This window comes from Pituophis catenifer, unplaced genomic scaffold (assembly GCF_029215685.1).
Source record: "Pituophis catenifer annectens isolate HBS135680 unplaced genomic scaffold, rPitCat1.0.hap2 SCAF_9, whole genome shotgun sequence".
NCBI lineage: Eukaryota > Metazoa > Chordata > Lepidosauria > Squamata > Colubridae > Pituophis > Pituophis catenifer.
In genome coordinates, this window is record NW_027256889.1 from 21,452,495 (window position 1) to 21,473,187 (window position 20,693).

A 20,693-nucleotide genomic window follows, 5' to 3' on the forward strand; every position below is an offset into this window, starting at 1 on the left:
AGGAGTTGAAGTCCACAAGTCTTAAAAGTTGGATGTTGGAGACCCCTGCTCTGGGATATTTGGAAGGGTAGAACACCATCCTACAGGAGATGGCCTAAGTAATTCCCTTCCTGTTGGATTCTGAAAGCAATCAAAAGGCAGTTTCTTAAAAGGAAGGATAAAGAATGCAGGTAGCTCTCAATCACAACTGAGCCAAAAATTTCTGTCGCTAAGCGAGACAGGTAAGTGCCCCATCTTACCACCTTTCTGGCCACAGTTGTAAGCAAATGAGTTGTTCAATTAAGTGAATCTAAATTCTCCATTGACTCTGTTGGGTCACAAAAGGTGATCCTGTGTCCAATCATCAAACATGAACTAGTTGCCAAGCATCTGAATTTTTGTTCATATGACTTTGGGCAACAAGACGTGTGAAAAATTATAAGTCACGTTTTCCAGTGCGGTTGTAACTTTGGTCACTAAATAAATGGCATTAGGTCGATCTTAAGACTGCTAGTTAGAGACAGTCACACTTCTGATAGCTTCCCTCCCGATGTGTGCTTAGGAGACCTCTGAGCACGTGCAATTATGACACCAGTTGACTTTCTTTTGGGAAGTGCCAGAAAGCTACGTTTGTTGATGAAACCAATCTGACATCCAACTGCGAATTCATGTAACTTACATGGTCAAGGGGAAGACATATGCGTGGGCATGCCGGAAGGATTATTTTATATCTATGTATATCCGTTTTATTATATTGTCAGCCCCTCAGAGTTGCCTTGAGCCGCAAGGTGGGCGGCATATACATGTAATAAAATATACACGTGTATTTTAAAAACACCTAAAAAAATTCCATGCAATTCAAATTGGGAAATTTATTGGAAAAGTCACAGCTCTGCCACATCTCTTCTTCCATTCAAGCTAGTAATTATTTGCCTTAATATATAAAATGTGGGGTATCTGTTTAAAAAAAGGATGGACATGGGGAGTTAAAAGATTACAGAAATATGACGTGAGGGCAGGTACTTAGAAAAGGCTGGCTTCCTTTTACACGGTTTTCTGCATTTTGCATAATGCACCCGTGGTTTGGTTTACAGGAGGCAGGAGACGGAACGATCAAGTATTACAACAGCAAAAGAGAAGACTACTTTCTGATTTTATTGTTAACCTTTGTTACTGTTAGAAAGAATACCCCAAACACACACACGCACACACACGCACACATACATACAACAAAAGGCTTTGTTCAATGCTGGAGAGACCAACAGGGTGTTTTCTTTTTTCTTTTGCTTTTTTTTTTTTAAAGAACTCTTTAGAAATTTGGTGAATGGACAAAACCGCTAATAAAAACATACAATTTTTTTTTCCTGGTTTTTTTTTTCCTTTTTTTCTTTTAAAAAATAGTTTCAAATTTTCAAAGCCATCTTTTGGAGACTTGAGAAGAAGAAAAAAAAAAGTCTTCGGCTTGAAGAAGGTGGTGAAATGGACTTGGCTAAGCCGATGCACCCTGCGTTTCAATAAAAGGGATTTTTTTTTCTCTCTACCCAGAGGAAGGAAGGAAGGAGGGAGGGAGGAGGGGAGGAGGCGAAGCCAAGCCACCTAAATTCTCTTTCGGATTTGGAGTCTGATTTCTATGCCTTTTTTTTTTTTAATGAAAAGCGACGGTACACAATTCATGCCGAGGATTAACGATGCCTTGTTTAAATAAAACCAGTGAGTGGGATAATGCAACAAAAAAACAAAAACAAAACATCTTGAAGGCCTCCAACCTTCCAACTCTCCTGGATTTGTAAAAGTAATTTATAAAATGAGTGAATAGTCGCTGCCTAGGCCAGTTAAAGGGGGGGGGGGGGGAAACAACCCAGGGAAGTGGGGATACAATTTCTCGGGAACCACTTTTGAGTATCTTGCTCTTTAAGAAAGCACTCAAGTAGTTTTCGAGGGCTGAGGACCAAACCCTATTCGCCTGTATGGGGCTGCTGAGTATGTGTGCGCGAGTTCGTTCAGAAATGAGTCATGGCTGGGCTAAACTTGATTTGCTCCTGCTGCCAGGGTTTTTCCAAAAGCCAGAAAACGGGATGGCAGCCCACCAAGTTCCCCCACTCTTTGCTTCAGCTTCTGGCTGAGTCAAGTCTTTTCGAACAACCCGACGTTTTTTCCCCCCCTAAAAAGAACCCCCCCCAAAAAAATTATAAAAGGGGAGAGGGCAAGGAAGGGATCTGGCATGTATGTTACAGATGGAATTCCCATGGGCTCACTGTCTCACCACCTTCTGCTTGGCGTCCTATAGCAAGTGTTAGGCGACACTCACCCCATGCATGGGTGGGTGGCAGCTTACACTGCAAAATCACTCGGGTGTGTGTGTGTGTGTGTGTGTGTGTGTGTGTCTGTCTAAATCTAGCTTCCTTTGCTTCCATGGTTAGGAGGGAAGGATGTACACCACTGCTTTCCTTTTTTTAAGAAAACACATCCATAATTTTTTTTTTATTCCACTACAAGCACCACTTGGGAGGCAGGGAAGAGGGGAAGAGACAGGTCTCCAGTTCATCTTCGTCGAGCGTTTGCAGCCACTGAAAGTTCTCCAGTGTTCCTGCATCTTCTGTCACTTTCCATCCTTCCGAGTCTCATTTTGCAACCTCTTGCAGCTTCCGCTGTGCCTTCGGAGGGTTTTTTTGTGTGTGTATGTGTGTGTATGTGTGTGTGTGTGACATGAGTGAAGGCCGGGTGCAATTCAGTTCGGTGCTTTTTTTGCAAGATACCATGGAAAGGGAAGGAAACCAAACCAAAACAAACAAAACGAACAAAAGAGAGAACCTCCCCCTTCGCCCAAGTTTAGTCCGAAAGCTCCGGATCCGAGTCCTCCGGTTTAACTTTGGCAAGTTCTTCGTGCACTTCCCTTACCATGAGAATGCGCGTTAACATGATGTCCAAAGTCCCAGGATCTATTGGCATAGTGGAATACCACATTGGGCTATTGGGGACGCATGAACGTTCTGGCTGGAGGTAAAAGACGTCGCTCCTCTGCTTCACGCTTTCAGAACTGGGTGGGGGAGAGAAAAGGGGCAGGGTTGGAGGAGAGGGTTTGGGGATCTCTCTCCTTTTGAGAAGAAACGAGCCCAAAGATGTAGCTGTCACTCACCACTTTGACAAGTAGAATTCATACAGCCGAACTGGGCATCTCAAAGGATTGTCAGTGTTCTCAACCATCTCGACTGCTTCTTCGCCCTCGTGACGTTTCCTTTTGCCCACTAATTTATCTGGAGGTGGAAAAAGAAAGATCAGAGACAGAAAATGGGGCACCAAAGGCCAAATAAAACCCCACCCCAACAGCAGCAGGACAACCAGTGAAAAAGTCTCGTTTTCTAGCCCAGCATTCCTTGTGGAAATGCTACACAATAGCTGTCAACTTGCATCTTTCGGAAACTTCACAATAGCTGCAGATGAAACGGCAACGCCGGGCCTGAACGGCAGACAGTGAGTGCGTAGTTCAATGATTGTTTCTACCCTGTAACCAAGACCTGGCCATTTTATGGCCCTTTGCCTGTCCCTGTCTCCGTGAGGTCAATTGAAAATTAGAAATTAAATGTAAATAAGCATGCCACAGGGCAGGAGAAGAAACCAGAGTCAAGTTCAGTTCTGTGCAGTTGCTGTGTGCTCCTTCAGTCAGCTGTGGGAAGATGAGGAGAGAAAGCACTTTTCTGTGCCTGCCCAGGTTCATCCCTCACCTGGAGCAGCCTGAGGCGGTCAAGGTGGCATGGTCTTTGCGTGAGGGAACCTGTGCTTGGCCACCCACTGCCACCTTGGCCGAAGTGCGGCCTTGCAGGCAAGTGGATGGACGGAACATAGCCGGGAGCTATTGATTCAGCCCTCCACAACAGTCTCAGTTCCTCATCTGGCCCCTGAGGAAAATAACTGCCCACCCCTGCTGTAACCAAACAAACGTCCTGCCCAAAGCAAGTTAGCTGCTCGGGGAGATGCCTGGAGGTTGCATCTTGCCTGGGAATTTGTTTTATTGAGATGCAATCATGAAGGTTTTCGCTTAACACCCATTTGCACTGCTATTCCGGTGGATTAAAACGGGCCCATTTTTGCCGAAAATGGTACATGTTTGGGGGGGGGGGTGTTGGGAGGCCAAAAATGGCCGTATTTGGTCTATAAGACGCACCAACATTTCCACCCTCTTTTGGGGGGGGGGGGAGTGTGTCTTATACTCTGAAAAGTATGGTACTTACATTCCCCCCCACCCCTTTCCTTAATTTTTTTTTCAGCCCGTCTTTTGGATTAAGCATTCATGCCCTAAAATGAAAGGCAATATCTTTATCAGGCAGCCTCTCTTTTTGAAAATACTTATAGGGAATATTGGAACATTTGCTCCCGATTTCTTGCAGGAGGTAGACAGGGATAATCTTGGTTCCCCCAATACAATGTTATGTCCTAGGAATGTGGTGAGAGTGGTAATCAGAAATAGGTAGTGAAGGCCAGTTAGGTAACATCATAGCCTTTATTCAGTTTTCTTCCCATTTTTTTTTTTTTTTAAAAACCCTGAATGCAGAATTCTTTGCTTAGCTAGAGCTGCCTCCTTACCATAGCATGCAGATCAACATGCTCTAATGGGGAGAGGGGGGCAAGGATGCACCTCTGGAGCCCAGTTATCTCTTTGTTTTTCCAACGGAGGGATTTATTTCAGTAATTTCCTTTGGTTTTTTATTGTGTTTCCAATAGAATTGTAGGGAATGGCCATTTTTCACAAAAACGGGACGTGCAGAGGGTTTGGGAGGCCTGCAGAGTGCTCCTGGGGGCCGGGGAGGCCAAAAACTTTTTTTTTTTAATTTTCCTCTTTGAAATCTCGGTGCGTCTTTTATTCCGCTGCGTCTTATAGTCCAAAAAATTACGGTAATGGTTGTATCACCCTCCTGTTCAGTGGATTTTTGGGCTTCCCAGTAAATGGCAGCTGGCTGGTAATGTTGGCCTCAGAAGCTAAGCAGGGCCCAATCTGGTTACTGCTTGAATGGGTGACTGGGCAAAAACATATCCCAGGGTTGGAGGCTGGTCAATAAGACTCTCTGGGAAAATGCAAGAAGGATAGGTTTACTCACCTGGCTCTACGTCCTGCTTTTGGAAAGGTGGGAAGAAGCGTAAGTAAGTCAGCTTCGTGTTGTATTTCAGAGTCCGAGTGCGTCGCATGACATGGGCAAAGGACAGCTTCATGTGCTCAGTGACATTCTTGAGCTGGAAGTATTTGGTGTTAAAAAAAAGCAGCGTATTCAAGAGCACAATGGGGGAATAGGCGCCCAGCTGCTTACACTCCCATAAGTGCTCCTCTTCGATCCTTGAAAACATGTAACCTGCAGATTTGAGTAAGAGAAACAACAACAACAACAACAACAACAACAACAACAAAAAAGTCACTTCAGCTGGATCAAATCAAAGGCGCAGGTCTGGAATTAAGCCCCATCCTCCTTCAAATATATTTGCTCCCTTTTCAAAAGGGGCCACCAACAAACAGCCTTTACTAACCGAACAAATTGCCAAGCTTACCGTTTGGAAGTATTGTAGGCTCCCAGATTTTCAACAGTTTTGTAAGTTCAATCATAAACCTGGAGTAGGGCTCAGTAAAAATGTTATCTATTCTACCGTTCTCAAATAAGTACTGCAAAGGAGAAGAAAAAAAGAAAGAAAAAAATGACTATGTTTCTAAAGAAATGTAGAGGCAGAGCCTCTGGCCTAGCAACAGATTCAGTTCTGTCATCCCATCTTAACACAACCACCTTCGGTACTTTGAAGGGTTTGGAAAGTAGCCAGAAAGTGCAGGTCCTCATAGGATCGAGATGCTCCCAGTAGCCATATATTTCAAGTATGACCTCAAGTATTCCTTCAGGTATAATGTACAAATGAAAAGCCAGGTCCATATGAGAATTCATAGGGGATTTCTTGCTGAATGCCACCAATTTTAAAATCTAGTCATCCTCAAACTGAGACTTTGAAATTTGACTATCAACCCCTCTGGCCTGCAGAAAAGCTGCAAGGGATATAATTCAAACTGGGTTCCTTAGGTAGGGAGGAGTTAAGAGAACAAGCCATTTTCTGAGTTCTTGGACATCTGTTTAAATAAATCAGTAACAATAACTCTAAATCTGTAATATAGTCACTTCACGCCCCACCCCCCCAAAATAAAAGTTGTTCCTACTTTAATCATCTTCTATGAAAATGATAAAAACAATGGCATTTCAGAGAAGTGATGTAGATCTATATCTATATTTTCTTTCCTACCCAATCAGCAGTGGGCTCTTTTAAATTTTATTGACATATTAAGAGTGTTGTCATCATGTGTGTATGGTTTATAATTATTTTATGCTTTGAGGGAAGATTTACCTAATGGTGGCCATAAAGAAATATTGGGGGGGAAAAAACAAAATAGAACAAACGTCAGCAATCGGTGCAAAACACTGGAAGTAAATACCACAATTGAGCCCAAAATTTCTTTCTGTTGCTAAGCGAGACATTTGTTAAGTGAGTTTTGCCCCATTTTACGACCTATTTTGCCACAATTGTGAAGTGAAACACTGCAGTTGTTAAGTTAATAACATGGCTGTTAAATGAATTTTGATTCCCCACTGACTTTGTTTGTCAGAAGGTCACAAAATCCAGGGACACTGAAACCGTCATAAATATGAATCAGTTGCTAAGCATCCAAATTTTGATCATGTGACCGTGGGGATGCTGTAATGGTCAGAAGTCAGTTTCCATGCCTCTGTTAACTCTGAACAGTGACCTAATGAATGGTTGTAAGCTGAGAACTACCTGTAAATGCCTATTCCTCAAACTTTGAACTATTACAACTGCCCACTGGAGCCTGGTGTGGATGAAAGTTTTGCTTTTTGAACTCTTGCTTTCCTTGTGCACGCAAGGAAAGGGATGCTGTCAAGCTTGTTCCTACTTTTTTCCAGCCAAATCTGCAGCCAGCTTGCGCAGGCAAAGAAAACAGCAAAAATCCACAGGGAGTTTTGACCTGCCTTCTCCTTTTCCCCAAGAAAGCCGGATCAGGTTTTTTTAAGGAGAGGTTTTCTTTGGAAGTAGATTGGATCGCCTTAAAGGGGTCCATCCCACCGCTTGAGTACTCCTGCCCCATAGTAATTTTCCCCGTGTTTTAAGGCAAAGGTGTACAAACCTTTCCTGGACTAAAAGGCAGCCTTGATTTTTTTTGGCATGCCAAAAATAGTGGGAAGGACCCGGATAAAAGTCTGATTTGATTTGATTTCACTTACATTTAAGGTTAATTAAATTAAAGTCAGTATAGTGAACATTAAATGATTCTTCAGGCAGTTGCTGAATCTTTCTTTTTGCACATTCAACATTATAGCACCCAGGGTGTCCGGGACATGGATGGGGTCCATGGCAGTGGTGGGTTTCAAAGATTTTTACTACTGGTTCTGTGGGCGTGGCATGGCTTAGTGGGTGTGGCAGGGGAAGGTTACTGCAAAATCCCCATTTCCTCCCGATCAGCTGGGACTCGGGAGGCAGAGAATAGATGAGGGCGGGGCCAGTCAGAGGTGGTATTTACTGGTTCTCCGAACTACTCAAAATTTCCGCTACCAGTTCTCCAGAACTGGTCAGAACCTGCTGAATACCACCTCTGGTCCATGGGCAATCTTAGCTAATCAAGTGGCCTATTGATATGTGGACCTGAGGTATTCAGACGTGGAGTCCTTGGTGCTCCCTGAATTGGTAATCAAGATGGTAGTTCCAACTGATGATGAAGGAACTACCAAGGACAAAACCATATCCCCACTAACATAGCAGAGTAAGCTACTGTATGTAAACAAATCAAACCCCACACGTACTCACAATGATGATGTGACAAAGTCAGGTCATGAAAACGTCTGCAAGAAAGCAACCAAGCTCAGAGAGCACCAAGGACTCCACAGCTCAACCCTGAACAACAAATATTCTTTTCTATATTCAGAATTATGGGCCAGCAATAGAGGGGAGAGCTGTTTTTGCATGTAAAAGCTAGAACCTAAAAACAGATGGATAACAAGGGAGGTTTCATAAAAGCCCGGCCTAATTAATAAGCCCATCTGCCATTTCTATATACTTTTTTCTGCTACTCCTCCTAGGTCAAACAAAGACATGTGACTCCAGAAAATGGATGTAAAGAAGAAAAATAACCTGCTGAATTCCAAGGCACAGGTATAAGATGCTGTCGGGGTCGTACTTTTCGCCGTTTGGTCGCCGCACCTCCTGGATGAATTGGCACAAGCCAAAACTCAGCTCCGAAAAGGAACACGAGAGGATGTCCTCTTTGAGCTTCACAGACCGAACTGTAGGAAGGAGAAGCACCATCAGAAGGAGATGGTTCTCAGCTCAGCCCTTTGGGGTGATTTCCAGAGTTAATTAGCAATAGCGGCAGGAGAGTCCGCAGAGAGGGGGCCAAACAGAAAAAAGGAATCAGCATGGCAGCCACAATCAAAGCCACACCTAAAAGAAAAGGGGGCAGGGCTTTGATCAGATGATTGTGGCTGCCATCTTGACTTTTTTTAAACCCCAGCCCTGAATAAGAGATAAGTCAAGGAATATATCATTTGTATAGAGCAGTGTTGGCCAGTGCTGAAATCCTCCCCGGTTTGCCACTGGTTTGCTGCCTGCGCATACATGGTGTGTGCATGCACATACAGAGTGCATGCCAAATGCACATGTGTGCATGCACAATGCATGCCAAATGCTGTCTGCGCATGCGCCGAACACAGGCTGCATACATGCACAGTGCACACCAAATGTGCACTTCGCGTGGAAAAAGAAGGCTTGGGAAGCTAAGTAGAACAGCGAGGGGGAGGAAACAGCAGTGCCGCGCGATTTAGATTCTCTAGAAAGCAGGATTTCCTGCTTTCTAGCAAATTTAAATCGCGCGACACAGCTATCATCGGAAATACGGGTTAGGAGGAACCCAAACCTAAATCAAAGATAACTAAACGAAACAAAAAGGCGTTACCTCCAAATTTCAGGTCTCCTTGATCTTCCTGCGTGTTTTTCCACTGGACCCAGTTCTTCCAGGCATTCACCCCATACATGTATTTGAGACTCGTCCCAGAAACAGAACAGCCTGGATATGAGCTCTGAACCAGGATTCGGGGTTCCACAGATACGATGGACTTCTTTCTGCCCTGAAGGAAGGAAAGTCAAAAAAAAAAAAAAAAAAAGGTTTGTCCATTGTAAAAAGTTATACTTTGTTTGACTATTAGAAGTAGTCCTCAACTTACCAACCACAGCAGGGATCGGAAAATTTGTCATTAAGGGGTGCAGTTAAGCAAATTGGTTGTTAAGCAAGATATGGTTTAACTTTAACCTTAGACTGTCTACTGTCGACCTCACCCCATTCCTAAGAGGTCTCTAAGGGGCGTACATAAGCGCACCAGTGTGCTCACCGTCCCTGTCCTACTGTCCCCATTTATTCGTATCCATTTCATGTATTCATAATCATATTTATACTTATATCCGTTATCTTACACATGCTTGATGAAATAAATAAATAAATAAATAATCACATGACAGCGACTTGCAACCTTCTCTGCTGGTTTCCCCATTGACTTTTGCTCATCGGAAGCTGGCTGGGAAGGCTGCAAATGATGATTACATGACCACAGGATGCTGCAACTATCAAAAATTACTGTTGCTGACATAGGCTGAAATCAATCTAAGACACGCCAGCCTGACTGCAGGGTTTTCTCAGGGAAAATGGAAGAAAACTTCTCCTATGGATATTCTAGGTCACCAGAGACTGCTGAAATTTGAAGATAGAGGACTCCAATTCCCAGAATTCTGAATTCATGAATGAACCCAGAATTCCCGGGAGCTAAAAGTCCATACATCTTCAAGTTACCAAAATTGAGAAACTTAAGACTACTGGTAAAAGTAGGACTCCATTTGCAAATCATCTTTGATCTTCTGGTTTTAGAGATAAACAAGGAATCCGACCGTGTTTCTTACCCGTCTTTTTGGTTGCGGAAAACCGTCTCTATGTCTCCGCCTTGCTCGTGCCCGTGAATGAAGACTTAGCCCTTTGCTGATGGGGTCAAAGGAATCTAATTTTGAAACAAAGGGACAGATTTAACAGCAAAGTAGCAGTTAGAGCTGCTCTTCAATAATGAGGCAAATCAGAAATTACTCTGTGAGTGGTGCAGAGATTCAAAGGCTGCGGCTTAGGAGTTGATGCCACACCTTCACATGCATGGAGCATTTTCTTCCAAAGTTGACCAACCTGATGGGAAGTCAGCCTCCAGGTCCTGCTCCAGTTCGCCTTTGGAGAACTGTTTTGGTTCGGGCTCGGGCTCAGGCACTGTACTGGAGCGTAACGCATAGTGATTCAGCTCATCCTCCCAGCTGTGGGGAGTTGACACTGCTTCCGATTCCAAGTCCCCGCTGTACGTGCTGCCCTGGTCTGAAATTGCAAAGGAAGGAAAGTGAATGCAGAAGGGGTTGGGGAAGGCTAAGAAGCAGGTCCAACAAAAGCTCACTAGAAAACAGGGCCTTAAAGAAACCACACGTTTGCTGTGGACCAGGAGTGTCCAAGTTTGGCAACTTTTAGACTTGTGGACTTCAACTCCCAAAATTTCCCAAACAGCAAGGCTGTCTGGGGAATTCTGGCAGTTGAAGTCCATAGGTCTTATAAAGTCACCAAGGTTGGACATCCCTACTGATGATCAAGGTTATTTACTTTACACAACTTTCAAAGTGTGTATGTAGGTGTTTGTATGGATGTGTGTGTCCTAATCTAGATAACTATTTTGGTAAGAAAAAAAAGCTTCTTCTCGTGTTCAGTTGAAATTTGCCTTTCTGTTGATCTGACTTACGGGCTCACCTTTTTCAAATATTTTGGGGTCCAGAAACAGCTCATGCTCAGATGTTTGAGAGCCTGAAATAAGATAGAAAGACCAACATAAACCAATACAGCTAAAACAAATTAATACTCAGCAAAATTCCAGAACCTAGTTAATGCTATATATATATATATATATATATATAACAGATTTATTCTAAAGGACCCACAATGTGTCTAAGTCACTATGCATGGAACAACCCAAAGCACAGATTACAGTAGAGAGCAGTTCCCTGAGGATGGGCTCCAGCATGAGTCCAAAAGCTCAGAAAACTAAATCTCAGATCCTGGTGACCAACCCAGATTAGCTCCTGCAACATTATCCTGGGACACGTATATTTGCCTTCCTTCGTTCTCTAAGACAAAATCCACCAACCTCCTTGAGAATGTTCCTTGTCTTTATCTTCGGCAACCATTTCTGCCATCTGGAGAAGATCGGCCTCAAAAGGACTAGCCGAGTTCTTTTTGACGTCTGGAATGGCTTCTCTTGTTTTGTCAGTGCTCTCTGGGGCAGGGGGCACAAACATAGGAACCGGGACCTGGAGAGAAACGCCAGCAACTTCCCTTATTTCTCAGAAGCTGTGAAGAATCATTTGTAATGAAGAGCCAGCTTCCTTTCTTAAGCCTGACCAATGCTGAAGAGAGAATCCATCCCTTAAGAAAAGCCAAGTGTCTCCATAATAGTTAAGACTATAATAATGTAAGTGCAACCCATCCTATAATTCATTGACAGCAGCCTTACCAAGGATCTTAGGCTTCTCAAGATAAGGAGAATGGGAGGGGGGCTAGAATTAGCTAGAAGATCAACTGCAAATTTCCAGAAGACCGTGTAGTCCAAGGGTGATCCATGTGTCAGGCTCAAACCCAGAGATGAGACAGTGAGATTCCATCGAGTCCATTCCTTTATTTGTTTACGCCTTATGGACAGAATCTTGCCAAACTAAAGCTGCAACCTTTAAAGTTATTAAATGGCTCCTGAGAGATTCTAGGGTATGGTTATTCTGAACCTCTTCCCACCTCCCTCATCAAGTTCGGGACTGTGCAATCTCTTGATCCAGTTCTCTTTCATGGAAAGATCTACATTGGTCAACTCTCTCCCCTCCCCCCATAGATGCACATTTCATCATACCATGTGAGAGGGATAAGGGCCACAAATGTCTAGTCACAGAAAGCCATCCAATCATGTGACATCAACTGAAGAAGGGACGGGGCTGTTTCAGTCTACGGGGCTGGGGGTGAGTCACTTGACTGCAGGACATTGCAAACGACTGCAAATGTAGCCATGTTCCCAAGTGCCCGAAGTTTGATCAGGTGACGGCAGAAAGTGAGATTCAATCAAGTCCATTCCTTCAACATTTGGTTGAAACTTTGAATCTGGGTGGTTTGTAATTTTGAAGTTATTTAGCTTTGTTAAATGCCTGGTCATAAATCAAGGGCCATCTGTAATCTGTAAGACCACTCATGCAATCCTTCACTAGTGCATCTTGGAAACCTGGTTAGAAGAAAGGGACAGCCCACGCATCACTCACCGGGACTGGCATTCCCAGAGGGACTGGTGTGTACTGGGAGAAGAGATGAAGTGGGATTGGCACAAACACTGGTACAGGAACAGGCACCATAATGATTTTGGGTGGAACTTCCTCTTCCTCTTCTTTCCGTTGCCGTGTTAAAAAGAAAAGGTGTGATTCTTGGAGCAAAACAGCTGTTCAATTCATCTCTCTTGGCATGTAACATTATTGTTTTCTGTTAACTGTTATGGCTATGCCCACCTCACCATCCTGTTTGATATACTTATTTGTTCATTGGCCTTCCCCCCCCCCCCCCCATATTGCCATTATTTCAAGATAAATCCCTGGCCGGCAAATGCAGCAGATGACTCACTTTTAGGCCAATGGAGGCTTATTGTCTTTATCTATGGCAACAGGACTCAGTCACTGCTGGGTTTCGTTTCTCAAAATCGGAACAACTTTAGGATTCTTAAGGATATTGTGCAATGTGGCTGTATTTCCAAATTTTTAGAAATTTTAGGAATTTCTAAAAGTATCTACAATGGAGTTTTTGCATCCCAGCCTCCTATTCGCTTCTCCCTCCTCTGCCATGCTGCTGAAAACTAAACAAGAATTGTGCTCAATTACACATTCTGCCAATATTATTTTAGTACAGTGTTTCTCAACTTCAGCAGTGTGTGGACTTCAACTCCCAGAATTCCCTCTGCCAGCATGCTTTAGATCAGGGGTCTCCAACCTTGGCAATTTGGCAGTGTATGCTCGCTGAGGAATTCTGGGAGTTGAAGTCCACAAGTCGTAAAGTTGCTAAGGCTGGAGACCCCAATTCAATTCAAATTTTTATTGTTAGTGCAGAACATATGTACAATGAGATTGGTTGAGCTCCCTCAGTGTACCCCCCTCCCAACACACTACAACTCACAGTGCAGACAGAAAATCCCTAACCCAATAAATCATATCAACAAAACACCGTCCTATTGCACCAGTGTGAACATGTTACACATTGCGCCGGCCCTGCAGTCCATCATACTACCTAGTTATGATGTTATTTCTCATTCAGGAGTCTGATAACCGACAGATAAAAACTGTTCTTCAGCCTGTTTGCGCGGCTGGCTATACTTTTATATCTCTTTCCCGCTGTCATTAACTAAACCCCTGCTTTAGATTGTCCCAATGTGCTGAAAGGTGATGTGCATTGCTGCTAAACCTTTTTCCCTCCCCCTTGCAAGCCTAAGCAGCAATCAATCCTTGTGTGTTACTTACCGGTTTGGCATTCCTTATGCTGCGTATGAGGCTTGCAAGAAGTGGCCTTGGTCTGGGTTATGGGTTTGCACAGCAAGGCTTTGTTCTTGAGGAGCCGGGGTGGCTGTGAAGGCGGGAGCTTCAAAGCATCTGTCTGGGTACTTGCCTAGTTTCAAGTCAGAAAACAAGGACCTGCTTGTTACACATCCTTAAAAGGGGGATATCTAAACAAGTGGAAGTACGGCCAGTAAGCCTCAGTTGCTAGTTTGCTCTGTATCCTCCTCTTCCCTTCTGTTCTGGGTCAAGTCCATTCTAAGGACGCTTCCAGGTAGAATTATGCCTATGTTTTTGTGTCTTGCTTTACCTTTTGGTAAAACACTTTAGTGTTTAAGATTGCATATTCCCCTGGGTATGAGGGCCAGGAAGTGAGGCTTGACTATTAATGGGATTCCGTGTTTATATGGTATAAGCTAGATTGAATTTGGGTACCATTAAGTCCTTATGAAGTGATTGTGATTTTATGCTCTCCTTTGTGTTGTTTAATGCTATGTTTGCTGCCTAGTCTGAGAGACTGGCATCTATATAAATTGAAATCTTAAACAAACATAGGAAGTCACTTTCTAGGGAAGCTTGAGAATTGAAGCTAGTAACGGAGTTTTTCCTCCCAGGTTATGACAAGTATGTACAACGTAGCTTAATTTTGTGACTGCAAAAAGCACTGGGCATTATAAGATCACTATGTATATAATACAAGTACAGGCGACTGCAAGCCCAAATTTTTTTTTTCTATTAGCAATATTGGTCAGGGATGAGTTGAAATCTAAGACATTTGAGGGACACTCAACCCATGAATTAAACTATGCTGAAGTTGCCATAAGGAAAAGAAGGGAGGGAGGGAGGGAGAAGAAAGGAAGGATTTTAAAAATATTTATCAAATGTTTTTTTTAAAAAATGAGGGAAAAATCAATGCATGACGTAGTGATGAAGTCAGAACGTAAGTAGAAGTGTAATTCATCAGGAGGTATTATTTTCAGGAAAACTTACATCACCAATTATTTTTGCTGTTACAGTAGGAACTGCACCTGTTAGGAGGAAACAAAAACAGGGAAAAAATGTCTTCCTTCCTTTTTAACATTAAAAGCAATTCTGGGCTTCAGATCACAAAAGCACACATATGTTTGTTTGCTTGCTAATTCAAACATTCTCATTCCACACTGGCATTTCTCAACCATGGCAACTTTAACCTTCAACTCCCAGAAATCCATACAACTTAAAGTTGCCATGGTTGAGAGACACAGTTCTATACGGGAACAATAACATGTCAACGTGCATCCGGGGAAGCAACGTAATAGAAGGTGTGGGTTTAACAAGTAGAGGAGAAAAGACACATCCACTGCCTACCTTGCAAGACATTATTGGAGTTGGCTGTCGGCTGAGCAGCAGGAGTGCTGGCAAGAGACACCACATTTGCAATCACTGGGGTGGAGTCCTTCCTGAGAGATAAAGGGGGCCCTGCTGAAGATGTTGGTGTCATAGAAACATTTGCTGGGTGGAAAAGGAAAGAAAGTTGGAACATAGTTAATGACAGCAAGACTCTAGTCTTTATACAGACATTAAAAAAAGGCCTATCTACATCGAACGTACAGATGAAATGTGTCTAGGGCAGTGTTTCTCAACCTTAGCTGTTTGAAATTGTGTGGACTTCAACTCCCAGAATTCCCCAGCCAACATAGCATAACATAGCCGGCTAGGGAATTCTGGAAGTTGAAGTCCACATATCTTCAAACTGTCAAGGTTGAGAAACACTGGTCTAGGGCATTCTATCTGACTGTGTGCAGAGGCATGGGGAGTCTCTATCCCTAAAATAGATCTGTGGCGTTCTTTCAAATTAGTGATGTCTGTCTTTGTATGAATTGCATCGGAGATACAATCCGTTGTGCATACCACTGAGAGATGGGCTGCCACTGCAACAGGCACATGTGGCTACCATCCTCTCAGCTGAATCCCTATAGGCTTGAGCATCACCCATCATCAAGGTCCATCTTAATTTTAATATTTTATGAAGATCTTGGAGTCAATACCATACCAAATACATGGTAGCAGTAGGAAAGTTTGCTGGCCAACGTATCAAAAGTCAAGGGCAAAATGTCACACAGTATAACTGCAAATAGAAAATATGCTGTCTATTCTGTAGGGCAGTGTTTCTCAACCATGACAATTAATTAATTAATTAATTAATTAATTTAATTAATTAATTAATTAATTAAATCTAATTTTTATGCCGCCCTTCTCCCAAAGGACTCAGAGCGGTGCACAGCCAAGATAAAACAAACACATATATAAAATTTAAAAGCCATTTAAAAACGTATTAAATAATTTGGCCCCGACATCATTAAAAAAACAAAAAACAACCCATTAAAAGTAATGTTTAGGCCAGCCCAGCTTGTTGGAACAATAACGTCTTGAGGGCACGGCAAAAGGTGCATAGGTCAGGGATCATCCAAATCTCCGGGGGCAATTCATTTCAGAGGGCGGGTGCCCTCACAGAGAAGGCTCTCCCCCTGGGGGTCCCCAGTCGACATTGTTTGACCGACGGTACCCTGAGGAGTCCCTCTCTGTGGGAGCGTACTGGCCGGTGGGCGGCTATCGGTAGCAGAAGGCGATCTCCTAAGTTTAAAACATTTAAAATTTAAAACATGTGTAATCACAGGGTATGCTCACAGGCATCTCATACCCTACCTTCACGTGGACCAGATTTGCTATCACAGAATAACAGAGTTGGAAGGGACTTTGGAGTCTTCTAGTCCAAACTCCTGCTCAAACAGGGAAACCCTATACCATTTCAAACAAACGGTTGTCCAATCTCTTCTTAAAAACCTCCAGTGTGGGAGCCTGCTCTACAGTAGCTGTTCTAATGCCATCCGACACCTTTCTTTTACCTGCATTATTTGGAGGGGGTGGTGGAGGGGGTGGAGGCGGGGGTGGTGGTGGTGGTGGATCTGATGCACACTGCTGGTTGCAAAACATCAAAATGCAAAGCAAGTTGCAAAAATGTTTGATTTCACCCCGCCACTTCAGGGACTCGCTGAGTTTTCCCTGCCTTTTGCACCCATCACATTTGGACATCTACAGAGAAAGGGGAAAAGGTACGAGTCAACTTTTTAAAAATTGATTCAATTGCATGATTTTCAGTTTTAAACAATTTTGTTCATGCAAATTATCTGCAGTGACCCAGTCAAAAAGACAAAAAAATATTTCTCTCTCTGGTTTGAAATATATATTCATTCATTCACTCACTCATGCATTCATTCCGAATCAGATTTCTCTCTTTCTCTCTGTCACGTTTGAAAAATACGAGACCCAAGAATCTTAAATCAAGGGAACAATGAAGGTACCACTAGGCCTAATTACATGTAACTGAATCACCTTTTCACCATTCCATCTGATAACCCATTGGGAAGTACAGATCTCTCCATCAGCTGCTGCTAGTAAGCTGCTATTGGGCCTCTGATGTGACTGACAATTAATCAGCACTATGTGTGTTGTATATATGAAAGTAGATGGGTCCTTCTAGCGACATGGATCTGCCTATATAACCTCAGTCACGATCTTTATTGCTGCCTTCTTCCTGTGTTTGTTTGCTTGCTAGCTAATTCTTGGTCCCTGTTCTGGACAGTGTCCTATTGAAGTACTAAACAGGCCAACCTTTGCTTAGCTGCTGAGTGCAAATAAGATCAGCCAGCTGCTAGCTGCTGAAACGCTATACAGCAGTGTAATTCTCTATTATGCTTTGCAATCTTTACTTTGTGTTTGGTTTGGAGCTACCTAATTGGAACAGTACACAGTGATGACTAAATAAACAAAACATTATTTCTATTAGTCCCTGCTTAGTGAATGCCCTGTTTAGCAACCGTTCGGAGTTATGATCGCAATGAATAGTAACTTTACAACTGGTCCTCCCACTCAGAACCATTGTGGCACCCTGTGGTCATGGGATCACCATTAGTATGCTTCAAAACCAGATTCCGACAAGCGTAATCAATGGAAAATCACAAGTTACGGTTACATGAAGTCTCACTTAATGTCCGTGGGTAAGCTGCTTAAAGACCACAGTGGAAATGAGCTTGTAAGTCTGTCACAGTCATAGGATGTTTTGCTTAATGGCCAGAACACTTAGCAACAGAGTTGCAAGTCCCAACTGTAGTGGGATATGGTATACGAGGACTACCTGAATACCATAAGGGGTCATTATGTAACATGATTTAATATATATAGATTTAATATATATAGAGGTAGGGCTGACCTAAAAATGATACATTCTAAGGCTCACTGACGATCCTTAAGGAAGCAGTACTTTCTATCCCAATTAATTCACCGGTGATAAAAGATACCCTGCTGTGCTGAAGCACCGTTTTTCCAAGAGGAAGACTCGCTAGAAGACGGATTTGAAGAGCGCTAGGATAACTTACTTGATAAAACAAAACTGTGAACTTTGACATGCAATCTTCTGAGCAGAATTCCTCCACTTTGCCTCCAAAGTGATTCTGTACCAGTTTTGGAGAGGTTTGCAAACAGTAGCTGCACATTTTACAGTGATTCCCCCATCGTTTGGCTAAGTCATGCTTGTAAAGCAACTTGCAGCCTAGAAAAAGAGCCGAGAACAACAAACGACAATGAGTTAGAATTCTCTAACCATCTCCCCAATGTGTAACCATTTCAGAAGCAAATTCTTTTGCAATTCGAAAGTTAAAAGCTTTTTATTTTATGCAAGAAGCATACACGGCAGAAATGATGATTAAAATGACCATTTCCACCACTGCCTATCTTGGGAACTGAATGCCAATGAGGCCCATGCTTTCTTACCTTCACTACAGAATGATTTATCAATGCCTGAAAATCGCACCGTTTCTTTAACGATCTTGTCAATTTTGCAGTATTCACACATTGACATGACACAATTTATTTTTTTGTATTCATCACAACAGGTCTTGCCGCAAAACTGGAACATTTTGCCCTGCAATCAAGGGGGAAAAAAAACAATGGAGCCCAATTCAAAAAAGAACATGCCATCGTGTGCTTCTCTCAAAGAAATGCAAGTTCACCCATTTCCATTTAAAAGACAAAAAAATAAAATAAAATCCCCCCAAAACCTCACACCAAGAACCTGCCAAGATCTGTCATTAATCAAGACTACCGGCTGCCATTTGCAGAGCTGCCAGTCTGTAGTCTGCTCAGAAACGAAAATTCACAGCTGTCATTAAAAATCCATAGCCAAGGTCTTAAGAGCTGTACGGGATTAGTTAAAAAACAGGTGAGCAATGCCTGCTGAATCTCAGAAGAGAGAATAGTGGTAAAAGAATTTTCCCAGCAGCTGGGGGAAAAAAAAGAGTTGTCACTTGCCACTTTTATGAGCTGCAAAATCCCCCAGGAAATGGAATGGGACAACTCACCGCAGCCATGTCGCCAGAGCCAACTTGCCGAAAGACAATTCCATGTGGGGTAACTAACTCAATGCGATGTTATCCCCCACTGTGTCTTCAACATTATTTCCATTGACAAAAATGGAAATAATGGCGAAGAGACAGTGGGGGATAACATTTATTGGATTAGGTATGGAGATTCTCAGTCATCCAGGTCCTGGTTATTCCAAAGGTGCTTTTTCAAGAAGCAACTGGACTTTCTGGTTTTTCTTCGAAGACGTTTCGCTTCTCATCCAAGAAGCTTCTTGTCCAGTTGCCTCTTGAAAAAGCACCTTTGGGACGATTGGGATTAGGTCATTTCTTTTGGAAATGTCCCGTGACAAGTTGGCTGTGGCGAGATGGCCACGATGGGTTGGTGACAGCAAATTGTCCTATACCCCACCCCCCCCAAGGAATTAATTACCTTACGGGTGAAAGATGTGCAGAATAATTTTTTTTTAATGTAGTTATTTAGCCTAAGGACTTAGCAAAAGGAGACATTATGCAAATAGGAACAATCTGCGTTATTCACACAAGTCTCAAGCTTCACTTTTTGCCGGTGCAAACAATTTTATGGTTTAAGGGGGGGGGGAGGGGAACTAAGCATGGAATACACACGACCTTGCCTGTCACTAGGCTTCTTGTCCACAATTACAGCCCTCATGTGTCCGACGTCAAGGCATCTGTGAACAACAACAATGGCAGGTGCCAATTACCCTGTAGTCGAGCACTTCGGGCTTCGTTGCAAAGAGACGATTACAGTGTTGACACCTGAGCTTGGCGACGGTGCGGGAGACTTGCTGGGACTGGGCAGCCAGCCTCTGAAGGCCGGCCGCGGCTGAGCTGCTGACCGAGCTGGGAGAGACTGTTGAGGTAGTATTGCCCGCCGCAGAGACCGTCGCTCCTGAGGGAATGCTGACAATCACTTGGCCCTGCGACAAAGGCACCACGGAGGAGTTCATTCCCGTGGGCTTGTTGAACAAATTCTGGAAGGGACAAAGAGAGGAACCAATGCAGATTTGCACAATGACGCCCTATCCTTGTCCAATTCATCTCCAATACCAACTGAGACTTAAACAGTCTAACCATAAGCCATCAAAACTGGGGCTACTGTATCTAGCCGCAAACATCTATAGGACCACTAGATGGCAGCAAAGAAATTCAGAAAATTCTACCTCCTTGCTACCATCTAGTGGCTGTTTTGCAGGCCCCATATGGTAACCTTCTGACAGACTTCTATGGAGCAATCTTGTATATGATACGGCATTCTTACTGCAGGTCTACAAAGAGGTGGCTGGACTTGCTATCTTGCAGAGGGCGGCCAGATCCAAACCCACCTGTTTGTAGCAGTGGAAGGGACAGAGAGTCCATGCTGCAACAGCTTAAAGAGAGATCAATATTTTTTTTGCTAGCCTTCTGTTTATCAGGACAACTTGGTCTCTTCCAAACATCCCAAAGACTGTCAACTCTCTTAACAGAAAGGCTTCTGATATACAAATTTAACAAAACTGTCTAAAAATTTTAACAGTGGCACTTCTAGCAGCTTCCTTGAGAATTAAAGCCACATGTGCTTTCTTCACATCAAAGATATACACTGAGGGGTCCTTGGTGCCCTCTGAACTTGCTTGCTTCCTTGCA

The 20,693-nt window shown here is 43.3% G+C and overlaps 1 protein-coding gene across 1 annotated transcript in view; it reads right to left on the reverse strand.

The window, feature by feature from the left end:
• Nucleotides 1-1,604: 1,604 nt before the first annotated feature.
• ZMYM4 (zinc finger MYM-type containing 4) overlaps nt 1,605-20,693 on the reverse strand; it is a 35,593-nt gene continuing 16,504 nt past the window's right edge. The window contains exons 11-28 of the mRNA XM_070950076.1: nt 19,772-20,041; nt 18,460-18,610; nt 18,066-18,238; nt 16,536-16,722; nt 14,998-15,141; nt 14,641-14,678; nt 13,618-13,762; nt 12,379-12,500; nt 11,226-11,388; nt 10,832-10,885; nt 10,232-10,411; nt 9,961-10,055; nt 8,966-9,137; nt 8,146-8,297; nt 5,515-5,626; nt 5,073-5,321; nt 3,116-3,233; nt 1,605-3,016 (exon numbers count right to left, since the gene is read on the reverse strand). Of these exons, the coding sequence (XP_070806177.1) occupies nt 2,809-3,016; nt 3,116-3,233; nt 5,073-5,321; nt 5,515-5,626; nt 8,146-8,297; nt 8,966-9,137; nt 9,961-10,055; nt 10,232-10,411; nt 10,832-10,885; nt 11,226-11,388; nt 12,379-12,500; nt 13,618-13,762; nt 14,641-14,678; nt 14,998-15,141; nt 16,536-16,722; nt 18,066-18,238; nt 18,460-18,610; nt 19,772-20,041 (2,733 nt within the window). The 3' untranslated portion in view covers nt 1,605-2,808. The remainder of the gene's footprint in view (nt 3,017-3,115; nt 3,234-5,072; nt 5,322-5,514; nt 5,627-8,145; nt 8,298-8,965; nt 9,138-9,960; nt 10,056-10,231; nt 10,412-10,831; nt 10,886-11,225; nt 11,389-12,378; nt 12,501-13,617; nt 13,763-14,640; nt 14,679-14,997; nt 15,142-16,535; nt 16,723-18,065; nt 18,239-18,459; nt 18,611-19,771; nt 20,042-20,693) is intronic.